The 13,848-nt window shown below is 38.9% G+C and overlaps 1 protein-coding gene across 4 annotated transcripts in view; it reads left to right on the forward strand.

Annotated features, from left to right (window-relative positions):
- ATG5 (autophagy related 5) overlaps positions 1 to 13,848 on the forward strand; it is a 157,765-nt gene that overhangs the window by 50,693 nt on the left and 93,224 nt on the right. For all 4 annotated transcript variants that reach the window (XM_066373560.1, XM_066373563.1, XM_066373562.1 and 1 more), the window contains exon 5: positions 519 to 681. In XM_066373560.1, coding sequence (XP_066229657.1) covers positions 519 to 681 — 163 coding nt within the window. The remainder of the gene's footprint in view (positions 1 to 518; positions 682 to 13,848) is intronic.

A 13,848-nucleotide genomic window follows, 5' to 3' on the forward strand; every position in this document is an offset into this window, starting at 1 on the left:
TTTGTTTAGATGTTATAAATAAAGCTGCTGTGAATATTCACATACAAGTCTCGTTGTGAACATATGCTTTTTTATCTTAGGTAAATACTTGGTTGTAGAATAACTGGATTGGATGGTAGGTATATGTTTACCTTCTTAAAGAAACTATCAAACTTTTCCAAAGTAGTTGTATCATTTTACATTCCCACCAGAAGTGCGTGAGAGTTCTGTTTCACATTCTTGCCAACACTAGGTATAGTCAGTTAGAAAGCTATTTTTTACATTGTCACTCTTTCATATTTTTTCATGTTGTTATAAACTCATATCATATACGGAATTTTTTGGAAAAGGTATAAAATATGTCAGATAGCTAAAGATTTTTAAGTTAATTTTAAGAGTATTTGAAGTTATACTGAAATGTCTTTATTTGGAAGGTAAGAGATGGTTTATTAAAAATATTTGAAAATAGGGGGAGATATAGTTTTTAAGAAGCTAATTTTATACTGTTTTATATGTATATATTTTTCTCCCTTTGATAGGGTTTTCCAGAAAAGGATCTTCTGCACTGTCCATCTAAGGATGCAGTTGAAGCTCATTTTATGTCTTGTGTGAAAGAAGCCGATGCTTTAAAGCACAAAAGTCAAGTAATCAATGAAATGCAGAAAAAAGATCACAAACAGCTCTGGATGGGATTACATAATGGTAAATATAGCACTGTTTAATTTCAGAATACCTCTTTATAAAGTATGATGTAACTATTAACTATAATTCTGTCAGTAACTGGTATGTCTTAGGATTAATGGTACAAGTTTAGATTCCAGTTTCTAGGCACAAAATTTTTCAAAGAATCTAGCTTTCATCATCCCTTACATCAGTGGTTTTCATCAGATAAGCAGTTAACACTTGGGGACCAGTGAAAACAGAACTATTTCGAGGACTACTGAGGCAGAAATCACCCTGAACATAAGTGAATTTTACTTAGATCACTGGGTCTGTAGTCTTTATACAACATCAGAGTGGTTAACTCTTTTGTAGTCCAGCTTGAAATTTCTGGCAGCCTGGTCTGTGGACTGGTAGTTGAAAATCACTTCCTTATATTTTTACCTTCCAGTATCCCTCTCTGCCTGTATTCCCCGGCATTTGACTGGTTGCTTTGCCCAGAACATATAAAGTTCCTGTATTTAGCTTCTGGAAAATGTGCCCTTACTCCTAATCATGATCTTTCTGGAATTACAATTGAATATACTGTTTGCATACCAAAGTACTCCATTTAGGTAGGGCATGAACTCCAACCTCTGTTTTCTCAGAACCAGAAGACTTGTTTTGTGCTTAGATTCTCTTCCTGGCTGGAACTTAGAAAATACACTAAAGGAAAAAACTGAGGGCAGTCTGCAGTTTACCTCTGTATTCTTCATCTTTTAGAGAGCATAGCTTCTCAATCTTGTCTATACTGATTGCCCTCCAGTGCCTTCAAACAGTTCTGTATACAGGAAGTCCTGGCTTTGCCCAAGTCCAATATGCATGAATTTTAATTAACATGTTTTAGTTAAATAATACTATTCCCAGTTGCTGTGAGAATAAATCTTAAACATTCTCATCAAAAAAGAATATATTTTTTTGGTCCTGGACAGGTAGCTCAGTTGATTAGAGCATTGTCCCGATACACCAAGGTTGCCGGTTAGATCCCCGCTCAGGGCACATACAAGAGTCAACCAGTGAATGGGACAACAAATAAGTGGGACAACAAATTGATGTTTCTCTCTTTCTCTCTCTCTCCTTTTCTCTCTCTCAAATAATAAAAGAAAAAAAATTTTTTTGTAATTTTGGTGACTGATGATAACTAGACTTATTGTGTTATTCATTTTGCAGCATATCCAAATATTGAAGTATTGTGTTATACACCTGAAACTAATATAATGTCATGTTAATTATGCTTCAACTTAAAAAAAGAAAAATAATACTAGTTTTTTGAGAATATAGCTCAATTTTCGTTTGCCATTTTATGTATTAAATGGGAATAATTACAAAAAGTACAGACTTGACTGCTTCCTCTTTAGCACAAAACATTATATAACGATCCATAACGCATCATGATCAGTGACCAGTCATTCACTTCACTTCTTTCGATGTCTGTTAGTGAATCGTCATTATGCATCTGTTATTTTCATCCACAGACAAAGCATGTAGTTATGTTACCTCCTTGTCTCCAGAGATAAGCCCACATAACATCTTATAACACTGGATAATCGAAAGAGGGAATTGGCCAAGAAAGGTGAAAATTAAGCAAAGAAAGAAAATATGATAATTCTGAAAGCAAAATTTGAATAGAACATAATGGAATTCTCGAAGACATAACTGACTAGGGGGATGTGGACACCACTGCCATTTGAGAGAGTTTAGATAGCAGCCACAGGAAATTAGTGAAGTTGAACTTTTCCACATCAGTAGAGAAAGAGGTTGTGATTAAGAGGATGAAGTTATCCCAGAGGAAGTGATGCTAGCAAAAAACTCAATAAAGGGACAGAGATATTCCATTACATTGGAAGCACAAATGGTAGTATATTAGAAATTGATTCAGACTTGGAGAGGAGTATGCATTTCACAGTTTATGAAAGATGTTTGCTTGTAAGTTACATATTAAGGAAGCAAGCACTATTCAAACTGCTGAAGTTTTTTTTTAACACAGAAATAAAACACTTTAATTCTCCATGCTTCTACTGTTTTAAATTACTGTGTCCAAAATAAATATTAGTCTTATTTACTTTTTCATTTTTCTAGACATTTATAACCATCAGAGTTTTTTATGTTTTGACAATATTTTATTTTGAGAAAGAGAGACACAAGAAGGGAGAGCAATGAGAAGCATCAAATCGTAGTTGCTGTACTTTAGTTGTTCATTGATTGCTTCTCATACGTGCCTGACTAAGGGGCTCCAGTGGAGCCAGTGACCCCTTGCTCAAGCCAGCAACCTTGGGCTTCAAGCCAGAGACCCTGCACTCAAACTGATGAGCCAGCACTCAAGCCAGAGAACGCAGGGTTTTGAACCTGGGACCTCAGCATCTGAGGTTGATGCTCTGTCTACTGTGCCACTACCGGATAGGCTGTTTTGACAATTTTTTTTTTTTTTTTTTTGTATTTTTCTGAAGCTGGAAACGGGGAGAGAGAGTCACACAGACTCCCGCATGCACCCGACCAGGATCCACCCAGCACGCCCACCAGGGGGCGATGCTCTGCCCCTCCGGGGCGTCGCTCTGTTGCAACCAGAGCCACTCTAGCTCCTGGGGCAGAGGCCAAGGAGCCATCCCCAGCGCCCGGGCCATCTTTGCTCCAATGGAGCCTCGGCTGCGGGAGGGGAAGAGAGAGACAGAGAGGAAGGAGAGGGGGAGGGGTGGAGAAGCAGATGGGCACCTCTCCTGTGTGCCCTGGCCGGGAATCGAACCCAGGACTTCTGCACGCCAGGCTGACGCTCTACCACTGAGCCAACCGGCTAGGGCCTGTTTTGACAATTTTTTAAAGAGCTATTACAGAACAATCATAATTTTTCCCTGTTCAGATCACTTTGCATATTTATATTTTGTGTGGTCACTTTTTCTAGTCCCATACTGTTATGCAAAGCGAGGACTGCCTATATTTTGTCCATCTTTCATAATTGTTTTTGGACAGGAGGTCAGTCCTATATAAGGTGTTCTTTCATGGCAACAATTAGAATAAAAGAGAAGATTCATCCTCCCTAAAATTTAAAATACTTTTTAAAAATGAGATTCAGTTTTATCTCTGAACTATATTATTACCATATCAAAGAGGTATTTGTAGTTATTTAGTATTAAACTTTCATTATGCAAAATAGAGTATTATCTGACTTCAGTATACAAAAGGCACATATTATATGACACTATACTATAAATTAAATTTTCTCATTTAAGTTTCTTAGATATGACCTTAGTTGCTTGGAGTTTCTCCTTAGTTTCATTTTTATACCTCTGGTGTTTATCAACTAGATTACTACAGAGGCAGGTGCCAGGCCTTTCACCTCATTTATATTTATTGGATACACAAATGATTAAGAGTTGACAATCGCTTAAGGTATACACTTTTCCGTGCTGGCTATTTGAAGATGAAGTGACATTTTAGGAAACTTGTGAATCAGAAGATTGCCTAAGTGGAAGAAGACAGGAATCTTCTAAAGAGAAAAGGGAGCTGAGAATAATTTGGCTTCATATTTGAAGTAAATAATTTAAATGGACATTTAAGTAGATGTTCTTGAACTGTATGAGTCAGCTATAGAGAGCTTAGAAATTAAGCAAAGCATTCTAAAAATGATTGAAATGTTTCATTTGGGGCTTTGGAGGATTCAGTGTGGAGGGTGATGGTTGAGTTGTGAAAACAAAGGCTTGGTTTTTATTTTTAGTATCAGCTCTACTGGCAAGTCACTCAGTTCTTTCAGGTTCAGTTTCTCTATCTGTAAAACATGAGAATATCTATTTCTCTTACTGGTGTTTTTAGAGGTTTTAGTGAAATACTAATTCAGTTTATGTGAAAGTGTTTGAAAGGAAGCAGAGTTGTCTTGATTAAAAAGAATTATCGACAAGTCACTTTGAGACTCTAGAACTGGGATTGGCAAACAGTGGTTATGGGCCAGCCACCTGTTTGTGTAAATAAAGATTTATTAGAACCCTGCCACACCCATTCATTCATATATTGTCTGTGGCTGCTTTCATGGCACAACAGCTGAGTTAGTTATGGCAGAGGCCATATGGCCCACAGCCTAAAATATTTATCATCTTTAACCCCTTTAGAAAATATTTGGCCCTGACCAGTTGGCTCAGTGGTAGAACATTGGGTCTGCGTGTGGAAGTCCCAGGTTCGATTCCCGGTCAGGGCATACAAGGGAAGCATCCATCTGCTTCTCCACCCCTTCCCCTTCTTTCTTCCTCTGTCTCTCTTTCTCCTCCTCTGCAGCCATAGCTCGGTTAGAGCAAGTTGGCCTTGGGCGCTGAGGATGGCTGCATGGCCTTGCCTTAGGCACTAAAATAGTTATATTGCTGAGCAATGGAACATTGGCCCCAGATGGGCAGAGCATTGCACGGTAGGGGGCACATGCTGGAGTCTGTCAGTCTGCCTCCCTGCTTCTCACTTAAGGAAAAAAAAAGGAATTTGTCAGCCCGTATAGAAGGTTGACCAAACAAACAGCTTATATTTGTCATTGACTTAAAGCATGACTCAGAGTGTCACATATTCAGAACTTGGTATATATAGCATAATGTATCAGACTTAGTCTAATCACTGCCTTCAGTGATATTTTTTGAAATAAAATTTTTTCCCTAGTTTTGTTTTTAGCTCATTGAGTTAAATTTTATAAATTACTTTTCAAATTAAGGGTTTTTAAATTTTTTATTAAATTTAATTTATTGTGCTACCATGGATTCAAGTGTCCCACTCAATATAACTCCCTCCACCCCATCCCCATACCCTCCATTCTACCACCTTTGCCCCCCTCCCCCAAACTACACCCCCCTTCCCCACTGAGATTTGCTGTCCTGTTATCTTTATCTCTGTGTTATATAATTTCACTAATCCCTTCACCTTCTCTGATCCCATCCTCATCCCCCTTCTCTCTGACAACTGTCCCTCTGGACCCTGTGACCCCACCTCTGCTTCTATTTTGTTCCTCAGTTCACTTTGTTTATTAGATTCCACATATAAGTGAGATCATATGATATTTGTCTTTCTCTGTCTGGCTTATTTCACTTAGCATAATAATCTCTAGGTTCATCCATGCCATTGCAAAAGGTAAGATTTCATTTTTCACAGCTGAGTAGTATTCCATTGTGTATATGTACCACAGCTTTTTAATCCATTCCTCCACTAATGGACACTTCTGCTGTTTATAGATCTGGTTATTGTAAAGAATGCTGCATTAACATGGGGGTGCATATCTTCTTTTGAATTGGAGTTTTGGGATTCTTAGGATATATTCCTAAAAGTGGGATGGCTGGGTCAAAAGGCAGGCCCATTTTTAAGTTTCTGAGAAAACTCTATACTGTTTTCCACAGTGGCTGCACAAGTCTGCATTCCTACCAGCAGTGCAGGAGGGTTCCCTTTTCTCCACATTCTTGCTAGTACTTGTTGTGTGTTGATTTGTTAATGAGCACCATTCTGACAGGTGTGAGGTGGTATCTGGTTGTGGTTTTAATTTGCATTTTTCTGATGATTAGTGACATTGAACATTTTTTCATATGCCTGTTAGCCATCTGTATGTCCTCTTTGGAGAAGTGTCTATTCAGTTCTTTTGCCCATAATTGGATTGTTTACCTTCCTGGTAAATTTTAGGAATTTTAGAAATTCTTTATAAATTTTGGTTATTAACCCCTTATCAGACGTATTGACAATATGTTCTCCCATGTGGGGGTTGTCTTTTTATTTTATTCATGGTGTCTTTTGCTGTATAAAACCTTTTTAGTTTGATATAGTCCCATTTGTTTATTTTGTCCTTTATTTAACTTGCCCATGGAGATACATTGGCAAAAATATTGCTACAAGAGATATGGGAGAGTTTCCTGCATATGTTTTCTTCCAAGATGTTTATGGTTTCGCAACTTACATTTAAGTCTTTTATCCATTTTGAGTTTATTTTTGTGAATGATATAAGTTGGTGGTATAGTTTCATTGTTTTTTGCTTGTACCTGTCCAATTTTCCCAACACCATTTATTAAAAAGACTGTCTTTACCCCACTGTATGCTCTTAACCTCCTTTGTCAAATATCAATTGACCATAAAGGTGTAGGTTTATTTCTAAGTTCTCAGTTCTGTTCCATTGATCTATATGCTTGTTCTTATCCCAATACCAAGCTGTTTTGATTACTATGGCCTTGTAGTGTTACTTGATATCAGGAAGTGTGATTCCTCCCACTTTATTCTTCATTTTCAAGATTGCTGATGCTATTCGTGTTCTTTTTTGGTTCCATATAAATTTTTGGAATATTTATTCTGTATCTTTGAAGTATGTCATTGGTATTTTAATAGAAATTGCATTGAATTTATAGATTGCTTTGCATAATCTAAACATTTTAGTGATGTTTATTCTTCCTATCCATGAACATAGTATATGCTTCCACTTGTTTGTATCTTCCTTGATTTTTTTCTCAATGTCTTATAATTTTCCAGGTACAAGTCTTTTACCTCCTTGGTTAAATTTACTCCTAGGTACTTTATTTTTTTATTGTTGCAATAGTGAAGGGGATTGTTTCCTTAATTTCTCTTTCAGACAGTTTATTGTTGCTGTTTAAAAATGCCATTGATTTCTGAATATTAATTTTATATCCTGTCATCTTGCCAAATTTATTTATCAGGTCTAGTAGTTTTTTGATGGAGACTTTAGGATTTTCTATGTATAGTATCGTGTCATCAGAAAATAATGATAGCTTTATTTCTTCTTTACCAATTTGGATGCCTTTTATTTCTTCTTCTTGTCTGACTGCTGTGGCTAGGACTTTCAGAACTATGTTGAATACGAGTGGTGAAAGGGGGCACCCCTGCCTTGTTCCTGATCTTAAGGAGATTGCTTTAAATTTTGCCCATTGAGTATGATGTTGGCTGTGGGTTTGTCATAGATGGCCTTTATCATGTTGAAGTATGTTTCCTGTATTCCCACTTTGCTTAGAGTTTTGATCATAAATGGGTACTGGACTTATCATATGCTTTTCATGCATTATTGATATAATCATGTGATTTTTATCCTTTTTGTTTATGTGACAAAACATACTGATTGATTTTCGAATATTGTACCAGCCTTGCTTCCCCGGAATAAATCCCACTTGATCATGATGTATGACTTTTTTAATGTATTACTAGGTTTGGTTTGCCAATATTTTTTTGAGAATTTAGCATCTAAATTCATCAGGGATATTGGTCTATAGTTTTCTTTCTTTGTAGTGTCTTTACCTGGTTTTGGAATGAGGATAATGCTTGCCTCATAAAAGGAGCTTGGGAGTCTTCCCTCCTCTTGAATTTTTTGAAATAGGATAGGTGTTAGTTCTTCTTTGAATATTTGGTAAAATTCGCCTGTGAAGCCATCTGGTCCAGGACTTTTATTTGTTGGGACTTTTTTAATAACTGTTCTAATTTCATATGTTGTAATCGATTTGTTTAGGTTTTCTGATTCTTCCAGATTCAGTCTTGGAAGATTGTATGTTTTTAGGAATTTATCCATTTTACATAGGTTGTCCAATTTTTTGACTTATAGATCTACATAGTATTTTCTTACAATCCTTTGTATTTCTATGGTGTCAGCTGTTACTTCTTCCTTTTCGTTTCTAATTTTATTTATTTGAGTCCTCTCTCTTTTTTTCTTGATGATTCTGGCTAAAGGTTTGTCAATTTTGTTTACCTTGTCAAAGAATCAACTCTTGGTTTCATTGATCTTTTGTATTGTTTTTTTAGCCTCTATGTCATTTATTTCTGCTCTGATCTTTATTATTTCCTTCCTTCTACTTCCTCTGGGCTTTATTTGTTTTTCTTTCTTAGTTCTTTTAGATGCAGTGTTAAGTTGTTTCTCTGAGTTTTTTCTTTTTAAGATATGCCTGTAATGCTATGAACTTTCCTCTCCGGACTGCTTTTGCTGTATTCCATAAATTTTGAGTTGTTGTATGTTCGTTTTCATTTGTTTCAAGGAAATTTTTTATTTCTTCCTTGATCTCATTGTTAACCCATTTGTTATTTAGTAACATGCTATTTAGCCTCCAAGTGTTTGAATGTTTTTCAGTTTTTCTATTGTAGTTGATTTCTAGTTTCATGCCATTGTGATTCAGAGAAGATGCTTGATATGATTTCAATCTTCTTAAATTTATTGAGACTCGTTTTGTGTTCTAACATGTGGTCTATCCTAGAGAATGTACCATGAGCACTTGCAAAGAATGTACTTCCTGCTGCTTTGGGGTGAAAGGTTCTGAAGATATCTGTTAAATCCAGTTGATCTAGTATGTCATTTAAGGCCACTATTTCTTTGTTAATTTTCTGTCTGGAGGATCTCTCTATTGATGTTAATGGGGTATTGAAACCCCCTACTATTATAGTATTGCTGTTGATCTCGCCCTTTATGTCCATCAAAATCTGCTTTATGTATTTAGGTTCTCCTATATTAGGCACATAGATATTTATAATGGTTATATCTTCCTGTTAGATTGCTCCCTTTATCATTATGCAGTGACTTTCTTTGTCCCTTACTATATAGCCTTTGTTTTAAAGTCTATTTTGTCACAGAAGTATTGCTACCCCAGCTTTTTTTAATTTCTATTTTTTTAATCCCTTTACTTTCAGTCTATGTGCATCTTTTGTTCTGAAGTGGGTCTCTTGTAGACAGCATATGTATGCGTCCTGTTTTCTTATCCATGCAGCTACCGTATGTCTTTTAATTGGAGCATTTAATCCATTTACATTTAAGGTTATTATTGATAAGTACTTATTTATTGTCATTTTATTCTTTAAAGCTACAATCCTCTTTTTCTAGACTTTTTTTCCCTTTACTCTTTTTACAGCAGGACCCTTAACATTTCTTGCAGTACGGGTTTGGTTGTAATGCATTCTTTGAGTGTTTTGTTTTTTTTTGGTCTAGGAAGCTTTTTATTTCTCCTTCAATTTTAAACGATAGCATTGCTTGATAAAGAAGTCTTGGTTGTTGTAGATTTTGGTTTTGCATCACTTTGAATATTTATTGCCATTTCCTTCTGGCCTTTCTGTTGAGAAGTCAATGTCATCCTTATGAGGGCTCCTCTGTAAGTGATCAACTACTTTTCTCTTGCAGCTTTTAGTATTCTTTGTTTCTTAACTTTGCCACTTAAATTATGATGTATCTTCTTGTAGGCCTTCTTGGGTTCCTCTTTATTGGGATTCTCTGTGCTTCTTGAACTTGTGTGACTTTTTCATTCATAAATTTAGGGAAATTTTCAGCTATGATTTCTTCAAACAGGTTCTCTATCCCTTGTTCATTGTCTTCTCCTATGTTCATTGTCTTCATCCCTATGATGTGGAGGTTGTTTTTCTTCATGTTGTCACAGAGGTCTCTTAGAGTTTCCTCAGTCTTTTTGAGCCTCTTTTTTTTTTTTGCTGCTCTGCTTCTTTGCTTTCATTGATCTTGTCCTCTGTATCACTGAGTTGATCCTCTGCTGCATTCAGCCTGCTTTTAATTCCTTCTAGTGTAGTCTTCATTTCTGATATTGTATTTGTCATTTTTGACTGGTTCTTTTTTATGATTTCAAAGTCCTTTTTGATACTTGCTATCTCTTTATTTAGGTGCTCATGATGTCCATTCATTGTTGCTCTAAGATCCTTGAACATCCTAAAAATCATTTTATATTCTGCACCTGGTAGTTTGGTTACTTCCATTTCATTTAGTTCTTTTTCTGGGGATTTCTCTTGTTGATTCATTTGTGTCACATTTTTCTGTCTGCCCATTTGGTCTGTGTATTAGGTAGCGCTGTCTGACTTTGAAATTTTTTGGTATCTTTATTAGGAGGATGGGCTTAGTGGTACTGACGTCCAGAGCACCTGTTTTCTTTGTTGTAGGAATGCTTCTTGAGGGTACTATTTTCCCCCATGTTGTATTTGAGTATTAAATGCAGTTCGTCCTTTCGTGGATACTGTTATCCGTTCTGGCTGACTGGCTCTAAGAGTCAACTTTGATCATGTGTCTTACACACTGTGCAATATCTGTCCTGTTGGGCATATTTATTCTCCACAGTGTCTGGTGTCTGCTAGACTTCTCCTTTGGGCATGTTGCTTGTGTACCTAGTTAAGTCTAGTAGTGGTGCTGTCTGCCACCCACTACCAGTTGTGTTGGCTCTAGATCTTCTTGAGTTGGCATCAGCTGTTGTTTGTAACCAGCTGTAGGCTAGCTGTCTGCAGCTGCTGCTCTTTTCACTGTTTTGTGTCTGCGTTTTCTGTGCTTTGGTAGTGTGGGAGGGGCTAACTTTTGTATAGGATCAGCTTCCTCCTGCTTAGAGAGGACACCAGCTCCATAAAACCCCTAACCTCCATAAGATTTGCCTCCACTTTTCAGCTCTTCACCTACTCTTGCAGCTGCCTAGACTTCCTACAGAGTCTTCTGTAGAAAGACTATAGTGTGGGCTCTCACTGGACTCACCCAACCAACCCCTCTACAGGTTGCACACTTGGTGGATTAGTGCAGTTGAGGTTGGTAATACGTTAGTGGGACCCCCCTACTTCAGGGGTCTCTTGGTCAGGAACTCAGTATGGGGAATGTGGGTCCTACTCCAGAGCCTAATCCCTCAGCCACTGCTGAATACTCAAATTTTATTTCTCCCCCAAGAAGGTGAGCAGCAGGTTCAGACCAAGTGTGGCCAACAATCCTCTCTGCAGAAGTTCTTACAACTGATAAGACCCTGGTTTCAGGGAGGAAGACTGAGAGAGTTTTCTCCTGGGGCTGACTGTGCCCCCCCAGAAGGTGGTTAAGCCCCTTGGCCAGATCCAACAATAGGCTCACAGGGACCCACATGTTAAATGTCTGTGCTCCAAGCCTCTCTCTCTTCCCCTTGTGGAATCTAGCCTAGGAGGACAGAATATCCAGCACCCCGACCAGCTGACTGTGAAGCTCCACCATATCTGATGCGCATGAGCCTCTGTACTGGTGGTGATCACAGAGAGCAGAACTCACCTCAGCTGGGCCAGGTATGAGGAGCCCTTCCTTAGGATATCACTCTAGCAAGGTTGTTAGGTCTTGAGCCGATACTTTTTGCAGCTGGCCACTGAATATGCCAGCCCTGGGCCTCCCTGGCAGGAATCTGGTGCAGACCAGTGGGAGAGACTGCCCGTAACTGGCCCTCCTCAACCTTCTTGGAGCTACAAGCCATCCAGAGTTTGTGGCTGCCTCTGCTGGGCCCAGGTGCACATGGAAATACCAGCTGCACATCTAGGCTGGCTTTTACCTACTCTGGGCCTGGAGGAAGATCGACTTAAAAGGCCAAGGTTCTCTGAGTCCCGCCTTCTGCAGCCTCTGTTTGCTGGCTGCTTGTTAGACTTGGCCACTGAAAAAACCTCTCGTAGAGTCTAGAGCCTGCGGCAATTCAGGGATTAGGAAGGGTGGTGGTTGTGGCTCCACCCCTTGGCCCCCAGGTGTCAGTCTGTCCAGACTTTTTTCACAGACCTCAATAGGGTGTGGCCCCAGGAGTCTGGTGGGTGTGACCTCTGAGACCCAGAGGTGTGGTCTGCCCACAGTTTGGATAGTTTCCACTGAGTCTCCTGTGAGGTGGAAGCACCAGTCTTAGAGTTGGAAGTGTATGGAGGAAAGCTTTGACCTCAACACCAGAAAACAGTCACTGTCATGCCTCCTTCTTCCTGGCCTCTCAGAAACGACCCATCACCACGACTGGGGCGGTTGAAACTACCAAGGGCTGAGCAGTTGCTTTTCCCCAGGCTGATGCTGCTCAGAGGAGATTGCTCCACCCAAGAAAGATGGGGACTGCAGTACTAGAGAATGACTCAGCACCAGGGTTCCAGTGGCAGTCTCCCACAGTGTCTCTCCCTGCACCTCCAACTTCAAACTCTCTTAATGCAACTATATTCCTCTCAGCTCCTCCTCCACTGGAGCCCTGGGTAAGTGGCTGTGAATGAAATTTTCTATGCAGGCCCTTGGAGCCTGTGTCTCTGAGAGCTCCGTCTCTTTCTCGCATACAGAAAACCTGTTCTTTTCACTCCCAAATGCTGTGTGGGTGCTTCTTCTAGGCCCTGAGGTTCTAGGCTGGGGCTCTGGGCCTGAGGCTGAGGACCCACCCTCTCAGGGCAGCCCTTCCTGCAGTGAGAGTCCCTCTGGACCTTCAGCCTTCTGAGCGAGCGGGGCAATCCTTTTTTGCGATTCTGGCCTTCCTACCAGTCTCGTGGTAGCTTCTTCGGCGATTATTGGTTATCGATTCCTCTTCATTTAGTCCAAAGTTGGTTTTTCAAGATGATTGTTCTTAAATTAAGTTGTAATTCAGTTTGGTCCTAGGAGGTTGCAGTTGGAACATCTGCTTTCTCTGTCACCATCTTGGAATCTCAAATTGAGTTTTATTAAATTGAACTTAAAATGATACATTGCTAAAATACATTTTATTTCACTTTTCTATATAGCTATAAATTATATTGGAACTATAGGGGGTCCTTGGAATATGACAGTCTCAACATACAATGTTTTGAGTTTACGACGCTCCCTCCCGTAATAACTTAAAAAAACTGAGACATGAATGTTTTGGCTTAAGCCATTAGCATTGTACTTACAGACTATTTGGGCAGACTACTTTGATTGCACATGGCAGTAGAATTTGCAGTAATGCGGCATATGAGTGGGGAGTTGGTGTCCCCCAGCACACTTACCTACGCCATTTTGGACTATTAAAAGTGCAAGTGTTTTGTTTGTGTTAGGCTAGGGTGTGTCTTGACTTACACCAAAATTGGGGTTACGTCACTGTTGTAGGAATGGAACTGTGTCGTAACCTGAGGATCCTGTTTTATGTTTGGTTTTGTTTATACTGGTAATGATTGGGCTTATATACTCAGTCTTGTGTACGGTGTCCTGTGGATACTAGAGACCTTGATAGTTTATTTTCTATTTTTTCAAAAGGAAAATAATTCATTTAGGAAATTTTTAGTGGGGTGAAGGTTGTTTGTGCCAAAATGTTATCATCTTCATTCAAGTAAATTGGTGAAAGGTGGGTGTACTAGTTAATTTGTTCCTTCTGCTGTAGGATGCCCTTTGCCATCCTTTTTCTCTATGTAACTTCTACTTAGACTTTAATGCTCCTCTGTCTTTTTTCTTCTTTTCCCAAGTAAGAGGAGGGGAGATACTGAGCCAGACTTCCACATGCACCCCTACCAGAATCC

Source organism: Saccopteryx leptura, chromosome 3 (genome assembly GCF_036850995.1).
Source record: "Saccopteryx leptura isolate mSacLep1 chromosome 3, mSacLep1_pri_phased_curated, whole genome shotgun sequence".
Lineage (NCBI taxonomy): Eukaryota > Metazoa > Chordata > Mammalia > Chiroptera > Emballonuridae > Saccopteryx > Saccopteryx leptura.